Source organism: Miniopterus natalensis, chromosome 13, assembly GCF_054644295.1.
Source record: "Miniopterus natalensis isolate mMinNat1 chromosome 13, mMinNat1.hap1, whole genome shotgun sequence".
NCBI lineage: Eukaryota > Metazoa > Chordata > Mammalia > Chiroptera > Miniopteridae > Miniopterus > Miniopterus natalensis.
In genome coordinates, this window is record NC_142093.1 from 50,256,095 (window position 1) to 50,264,451 (window position 8,357).

The following is an 8,357-nucleotide window of genomic DNA, read 5'->3' on the forward strand; positions in this document are numbered from 1 at the left end:
AGACAAAATTAAACAGAACATGCCCTTAAAAGGCACAGGGTAGTCCCAACACAAAAACACCAGGCCATGGAGAGGCAAGGAAAGGATCTAGACTCATTAGAGCCCTGAAACCCAGAGTGACTATCCTCTGGCTTCCCTTTGCATCTAAAAATAAACCAAAGCTCTTACTCTGCCTTCGAGGCCCTTTGACCCGGCCCTGTGCTCTCGCTCACCTCCTAACCCTCTCCCTCGCTCCATGCTTCAGCCCCCCGGCCTTCTGCGGCCATCTGAACACCAAGCCCCTTCTGTCTCGGGGCCTCTGAGTTTGCTACTCTCCCCTGGATTGCTCCTCACCCCACCCCTTCCTGTCCTTCAGTCTCAGCTCACATGTCACCTCCTCAAAAAAGTCAGAGTCACCTCCCTGCTCACCCTCTCTGTTACCATGAATACCTACTGCCCTCACCCTCTACCTGCTAAATTGCCCTTGTTTGTTTCCTTGTGTTTATTTGCTTATCTAGTGTTTCTCACACAATTAGCAGCTCCAAGGGAGCTTGGTTTTGTCCACCATTCTGTCCCCAGCTCTTGATACAAGAAGGGAATAAATTATGGAATGCCACTGGGGTCAGAAGGGCCAGCTTCTGTCCTGAGCTCCAACACGTACAGCAAGCCAATGCACTTCTCTTAGCATAGGTTCCTCGCTTGTCAAGGGGGTTAAGGAGCTTCCCCAACAGGGTCATTCTGGGTGAAGACAGTGCTCTGAAGCACCTTGGCTCATGGCACCTGTCGCATGGATGTGGAGCAGTTTTACGAGACGAAGAGGGCCAGCCAGCCGCCCTCTCTGAGCCCAACACCAGATCCTCCATGAAATGGAGGGGGACCCGGGCTCTGAGGACAAGCGTCAGTTCTGACTGCAAACTCTCCAGCCCCATGTTCCCAGCTGTAACAAGTGACCTTAAGATATCGCTTCCACTGGAATCTTAAAGTCATCCTGTCCTGTAGAAACCCACTGCCTCTCCCTCCAGGCTCCTCCTTGCTCCTCGCACATCAGAACCAGCTGATGAATAAAGGCACGGATCTTTAGACCGAATGACTGACGCATTGTGAAGTGTCCAATAGGTAAGTTGTAAGGCTTGAACTGGAACTGAAACCTTAAGCTGCACAAAGGCCTTGTTCCATGGACAGAGGAGACCTGGCTGCTGCCTGGAGCTTCGTGGCTGTTTCTAGAAGCTCTGGAGCAGATGGACTGGAGGGGAAGCTGTGGCCGCCTTCTGGGGACTCACCAAGGTTCCCCTGCCTCTGCATTAGACACAGCATGCAGGGGCCTGAGGCCCTGTATCGGTTTCCTGCAGCTGCTGTAACAAACTACTACAGGCGTGGTGCTTAAAACAACACAGATTTAATAATTTACAGCCCTGGCCTGAAATGGGCTTCATGGGATGAAAACCAAGTTGTCTGCGGGGCTAGTTCCTTCTAGAGGCTCTAGGGGAGAACCCATTCCCTTGCCTTTTCCAGCTTCCAGAAACCCCCTACACTCATTGGCCCACAGCCCCTTTCTCGATCTTTAAAATTAGTAGCACAGCACCTTCCAATCTCCTCCCCCGTCTCTCTTATGAGGATCTCCTTGAGACATTGCCCACCCCCCCAAAATCCAGGATGGTCTCCCCATCCCAAAACCCTTAACTTAATCTCACCTGCAAAGTCCCCTTTGCCCTGTAAAGTAACATATTCCCAGGTTCTGGGGGTTAGGATGTGGGCATCTTTGAAGGGCATAGCTCTGCCTACCACAGGCCCCTAGCGGGATGAGTTTGGTTTGGGGGCACCAGGGGAACGCTGCCTCCTGCCTCCCTACCGACTCTGTTCGAAGTAGAACTCGGTGCGGGCAGAGGGTTCAGTCTCTTCGGCGAGTCGTACCGGCTGCTGGGGCTCAGCTGGGCCACAGAGAAACCAGCCAGGCCAGGCAGCAGCCTCGAGCCTGAAGGCGGAGCCCAGGCTTCTCTGGAAGAAGGTGAAGCGTGTGGCCCGCTCACCTCCCTTGTACAGGTCCTCGATGCTCACATCCTGTGGGGGCAAGCGGCCGGCTGCAGGCTGAGGCTGCCGAGGAAGCTGTCAGCCCTGGAGGCCTCAGGCTTAGCCAGTGAGGGACTGGACAGGGAGGGTCTTTACCCGGGAACTGCCTCCTGAGGGCTCTGGAGGGCAAGGGTCTTGGCATTGGGCGCAGAGGGAGATGGTGGGACCTGCAGAAGAGGGATGTGTGGACCTGGCAGGGCACCCACAGGTGGGAGCAGAGATGCCAGAGTGTCCTGGAAGACAGGCGGGTCTGCAGGGTCCCCAGAACAGGACACTTCTCACCTCCAGCTTCAGGGAAGGCCCCTCCCTTGTCTCCACACAGGCCAAGCAGCGCCTGCCCCCCTGGATCCCCAGGAAGATGGGGACTTTGGTCCGGTCCAGGCCTCTGTTGGGAAGTACGCAGATCTTCTCTGGGAAGGAAGAGAGGAGAGAACCAGGACCTGAGGGGCCCACTGCAAGCTCTAGACAAGCTGAGTTCAGGCAAGACCCGGGCCAGGGCATGGCTGGCTTGGGCCCTTCATGCAAGCTGCAGGATGAACTGGGACACCTACAAGGTCATGACCCTCTCACTAGACGAGGTCTTCAGCTGTTCCCTGTCTCTTCTCACTGTCACCAGAGACAGGAGGGGAGGGGGAGCCTGTGGCAGATGGAGCCTGGGCAAGTCCCAGCAGGTGGAGGCTCCGGGGCTCACCTGCACAGCAGTTGTCTGCATCAGGGTCTCCCACCAGCAGCTGGTCATCTCTTACGTACAGAGCCTTCTGATCTGCACCTTTAATTCTGGAACGGGATGGCAATGTTGATGGCCTATGCCTTTAGGCACCATGGAGTCCCACCTCCACTATCTGATTACCATACTAAGTATCCAGGGCTGCTTCTCCTACAGGTGAGAAGGGGCAGGTAAAGACCAGGCCATCTTAAGGCAGGAAGGGCCCCCTGGAACCTATCAAAGGCTGCACCTCCTTTACAAGGTTTGAGCTGTGTCAGGGTCTTTGGGGCATTAAGGGGAGCTGATGCCAGCTCACTGAGGGGCAGAGAATTTTCCTGACTCTGTAGCCCTTTTCCGCCACCTTCCCGGAGAAATTTCCTCATGAGGCTGAGATGCCTCTGGGACACAGTGAGCCCTATCCTGGGTTTTCTGGGCCTTCCCCAATTTTTCATAGATGTTTATTCTCTTATTAAAGGATTGGGTGTATACTGAAGTGTGATTTGCTTTTCAGATGTTTAAAGATTTTTTAGTAGAAGAAAATCCACAAATTGGAAAAAAATTCTTATGTGATGGTAAATACACCACATGGCCCCCTGTGCTGGGCAGTTGAGCTCTGGGGGACCCGCATTATGGGTGCCAGGTAAAGAGGTCAGCAGAAAGCTGAAGTGGGCCTGGTGACAGTCACTGGGCTTGGCTGTAGTTGTAATGATGGGCCTGGAAGGGTGACTGCTTGCCTGGGGCTGGGGAGAAACCCTCTGAGTGAGCCTGTGTGACATGAAAGTTGTGTGGGCTATTAGCTCAGTCACCTGGCTGGTTTGAAAGACGTTTGTCAGCAGCTCTCAGGCCCAGGAGCTTCCTTACTTTCCAGGGCAGCAGCTCTGGGCCAACACCACTACCTCCAGGAGAGTTTCCTTTTTCAGTAACAGCTAATTACAATACCCTTAGCTAATGACTATCTGTGTTTAAAGCAAGTTCACTTATACAATAAAAAATAAAGATCTGAGGAGCCTGGGCTTCCAGCTGGGCCACCAAGACTGCATGTAACGCATCTGCCAGCTACAGTCTATTTTGAGACCTGAACCCAAGCTAGATACCTCCAGGTGTGGCATCTGCCTTGTCATTTGCGTGTTTTGCGTCTTGCCTTCCAGCCAAGCCATAACTTCCTGGGGCCAGCTGTAAGGACAGTATGCCCACAGAGGAGCGGAGAAAAGGCACCCCAGAGGCCAATGTACTTTAGTTTCATTACTCCCATCTCCTTCCCTAAGGGCTGGAGGTAATTTACATAAAAAGTCATAGATAGTCAAGAGTAAATTGTAAATAAACACCCAAATGTCGAAGGAGATAAAATGCAAGTTAAGACATGGAAACCCAGACTAGAAGTAAGGCCACAGAGGCCAGCATATAGAGATGCTGTCACCGAGACTGACAATGCTCCCCGAGCTTTTAGGGAGAGAATGGAGCAGCACAGAGAACGTGCAGTCTGGGTCCTGGCTCTGGCTGACATCAGGGAATTCGTTTAACCTCTGAGCCTCAGTTGCCAGATCTATAAAATGGGCTTAGTAACACTCCTTCATCGATTTCTTAAGATGGAGACAAGACAGTAGAATGACTGGCATCTTGCAGACGCTCAGGAAAGAGAGCTATGGTTATTGGGGTGATGATTAAGCTTAATTACGGGGCACTTGAGGTTTCTAGGGTAAGAAGGAGGCTTGTCCTGCCTCGGCCTCTCTCCCTCTCCAGCGCCACCCCCAGGCTCCCAATCAAGAAAGGGAGGACTTACATGTAGTATCTTGCCATGGGGAGGGAGCACATTCCTACAATCCGAGGTGACTGGTCCTTGCTGAGGGGAAAGAGAGAAGGGCTGTCAGAGGAGGGCAGTGGAGCTGGGGGAGGACATACCTTGTGCCCCAAATCCCCAGTCACAGGGTGAAAGGTCCCACGAGGCTGCTGTTCCATAACTGGCCCTCAGAGTCCACCAAGGTCTCCCTAGCCCTGCACGCTCCAGGCAATTCTGGCCACTCTCATTTGGGGCCACCTGGAAATAGGTCGAGCTGGCTGGGGTGTGAGCTTGTGACTGTGCCCTGGTGCTAACCCTGGGACATTAGAGGACAAGCTCCCCCAAATCATTTCGCCAGGAGCACTTCCCAGGGCTGAGCCTGGGGTGTGTGGGCTATAGCCTCACAGCTTGAGGACAAGCCCACTCAAACCTTGTCCCACTTCCCACAGGCGTAGAGCCACCACTGTCCACCCTCCCCTACTTAGCAGGAGGTGAGGACCCAGCCCTAAGAGACAGCAGACGCCCTGCAGAGTTAGGCAACATTGTTCCTAGGGACTGGATGGCCTTGCTGGGACTGTGGAAGGGAGACCGTCCAAACCCGGCAAACTCCCCCGTCTACACCACATGGAAACAGGACAGGCTTGAGGTACAGACACTTGTGTTTTTGAGGATGAGCGATCTAGACAGAAGCCAGTGTCCCCATATAAACCCCAGGGCACAAATCTCCACACGGCTCCTCTCCTTCCAGCTGGGTTATCTGATTCCCTTGGTCTGGGGTGAGACCTGAGACTCTGCATTTCAAACATATAACCAAGTGCCATCGGGCTGCTCATCCCTGGACCACACTTTGAATAGTAAAGCACTGGATGATCCCTCAGCCCAGAGAGGCCATAGCAGCATGGCCTCCACGAAGCCCACCTGACGCTGTGTTCACTCTCAGCCAACCTCCTGGGGATCCTTGGGTTATGGCAGCAGATATATGGGCATCCCCGTAGCTGTGCCAGGTCTGGCTGGGGCAGGCCCAGTGGAGGGCCCTGTGTGAAGCTGGTCAAGCAGCTGATGACTGCCACTCTCGGTCAGTGGCGGCGCAAAGAGCCGGCAGGAGTTCAGTGCAGCTGAATCCCGAGGGCCCCAGAAGCCTCCAGTCCTGCTGCAGCCCCAAGTACCAGTGTCTCCCCTACAGGCTCCCACATCAGCCCCCGCCTGGGTTCTAGCCAGACTGCGATGGAGTCCTAGGGTCCTGGTGCTAAGCATCCACCTCGGTCCCTCCCAGTGCAGTGGCTTTCACTGGACTTAGTCCTGTACCCCTCCCAAAACACCATGTCTGGCTGTCTAAGAGCTCATCAGTTCTCCTGTCCTGGATCAAATACCAAATAACCCCGGACATCCTCCATGCAATTGGCACACCACCCCCGTCCTACCCTCTCCTCGGTCTCCTATATGTTATGGGCGTGAATATGTTCTCCAAAAACCAACATTAGCTTCTGTGGCACCAAATCTAAACTCTTTCTCAATCCCTCTGATATTTGGCCCCTGCCCCTGGGAGCCCTTGACACTGGTCGCCTCCCTTCATGCCTTTCCATGTTCTCGTCTCCCTTCCTTTAGGAGGGTCCCTCAGGCCAGAAGCCACAAATCAAAGTCCTAAGCACTTCTCTTTTACTTCCCAGGGACTTTCAACTCACCCATTTCCACAACTGCAATGACCATGTTGGTTTATAGCCCCCAAATCCAGACTGAACACCCCAGTTTATTGCTGTCACACCCAACCAAATATCTCTAAGGTCAAATTAATCATCTTCTCCACCACCACCCCCAGCCCATTCTCTCTCCCAGTTTCATTTCTCCCACCTACATAATCTCCCTCCAGCCAGTGAAATTAAAAAACCTGAGGGTCATTAACCATTTCTCCCACATCTCCTGACGCTGGGTCCAATTTATCAATAAGTTCTGATAGATTATTCTTTAAAATGTAACTTAGTTTTCTTAACAGCCATTAGACCTATGCCTGTGTTCCTGGTTTTTCTACCTTCAACCCAGACACCTTCTAAGTACGGCTCTCACCTCAACCCGCCCAGCTCTAGAATCCACCGTGGCTGCCGTTTCACCATCCTCTGGCCCAGATTTACTTGTGTGAGTGGACACTGAGCCACCCCTCCAGGCATGTGACTTCTTTCTACCTTCCCATGGGCACACTCAAAGGCTGTCTTTGATTTCCCTGCCTCAAAAGTCATTCTCCCTCCCTGCTGTCCACTCTGACCTGTGGCATTAGGGTCTCTGACCATAGAATCATCTATAGGTTGAGTGTCTAGTTCTGCCTAATTAACTATCAGCTCAAGTAACAACTCAGACATACAAGGTCACTTCACCCTCAACCCTCAGTTTCAGCACCTATAAAATCATGAAATTAGAGTATGCGGTTATTAAGAATCAGATCAAACCATCCATGACGCCGTCACTTGGAGTTTAATGAATCTTTCCTTTACTCTCTCACCCTACTCTGCACTCCTATTAAATTTCAGTGTATTGTTTATTGTTCTATATATAGACATTTGTTTCCCTTATAAAAATTAACACTATCTTGAATCCATAAAGCACGGCTTATAGCTCCCTCCACCCTCCCAACTGACAAGAGTGGTGCTCACAGGAGGACACAGAACCACACAGCAGATTTAAATGGCAAGGTTGGGTTCAGGACCTAGTGCTGCTACTGATGCAGATTCATCCTGCCACGTTGGAAAGTCCCTTTATCCTGGGCCTCCAGCTTACTATCGTTGGAATGAGAGGCTGGGCAAGGCAGTACTTTTAAAAACTAAGTTTTACACTGAATTTTTACACAGAAACTTGAAAATAAAATGGGTGAAAGGGGCCTGCCTTTGCTGAGTCAGGGAGTGATGGAGACACCAGACATGCGAGTGGTTCCCTTGACCACTGAAGTGGGCACCGCAATAATTCTAAAGAGCCCCAGACCTCACCAAGCAATACTGAACACCACTGGTCTAGAAAGTTCCTCTGGCATTACTTTCTAAAATCTATAGTTCTAAATATTTAAAATATCTTTACTCAACTCAACCAATAGTTTCTCCTCAAATTCCTTCTATGTGCCCTGGACTTACTCAGCATCCCATGGTATCCTGTGGATAGGACATCTTGTCATCTAGAGAGTTGCCAGGAGGAGTTAAGGAAAGGGGCATATTGGAGATGTTGGCAGAGGGAGAGGGAAGGAGAGAGAGTACTGCCTGCCCACCACTGACCTGCAGATCCTCGCTGCCTGGAACCACCGACTGATTTCTCCAGGGCACCTGCCCTGGATTTATACCATCTGACCAGGTGGGTTGGGCCTGCAGCATCTTAAAAATTGGCTCCAGGGTGGGGAAGAGGAGCCTGGGGATTCCACAATGTCTACAGCACAGTATTGATAATTAGAAGGTGAGGATATTAATGAGTGTTTGTTCACAGAAGCCCCGCACTGGGCCCCTGCTCGTAGCTACTGTCATTGACACTGTTATTGGTGGTTTGGTCCACAAGATAAACAGTGCTGGGGCCAGGTGTCTTCATGTTCCCTTCCCTTTGGTGAGCATGACCCTGTTTGGAAAGATAAGAGGGGCGTCATATAGCTGGTATCAACTCAACAAGACAGAACATCTGAGAAAACCCACCTCTGGAGGCATTGACCTTAGCTCCATCTTGGAAGGAGCAGGAGCCATGTGCCCTGGACTACTTAGGGCATGTGACACAGTGTGAGCAGGGCCGAGGTGAACACTCAGGTCCCTAACTGACAGAACTTATCTCAGCCTATCCATCTACACCTCTGTCCATCCATTCATCCAG

General features: G+C 51.9%; 1 protein-coding gene across 1 annotated transcript; it reads right to left on the reverse strand.

The window, feature by feature from the left end:
- Positions 1–1,824: 1,824 nt before the first annotated feature.
- IL1F10 (interleukin 1 family member 10) lies at positions 1,825–4,708 on the reverse strand. Its single transcript, XM_016201784.2, has 4 exons — positions 4,533–4,708; positions 2,738–2,823; positions 2,329–2,456; positions 1,825–2,037 (listed from the first exon to the last, which is right to left on the reverse strand). Exons 1-4 carry the CDS (start codon positions 4,706–4,708, stop codon positions 1,825–1,827), a joined length of 603 nt encoding a protein of 200 aa, XP_016057270.2.
- Between the last annotated feature and the right edge of the window lie 3,649 nt (positions 4,709–8,357).

Coding starts and splice junctions, on each gene's coding strand:
- IL1F10 (XM_016201784.2), bottom strand. CDS start 4,708: ATGGAACAGCAGCCTCGTGGGACCTTTCACCCTGTGACTGGGGATTTG. Junction 2,824..4,532: donor CCCATGGCAAGATACTACAT/GTAAGTCCTCCC, acceptor ATCCCGTTCCAG/AATTAAAGGTGCAGATCAGA. Junction 2,038..2,328: donor GGCCTTCCCTGAAGCTGGAG/GTGAGAAGTGTC, acceptor TTGCCCCCACAG/GATGTGAGCATCGAGGACCT.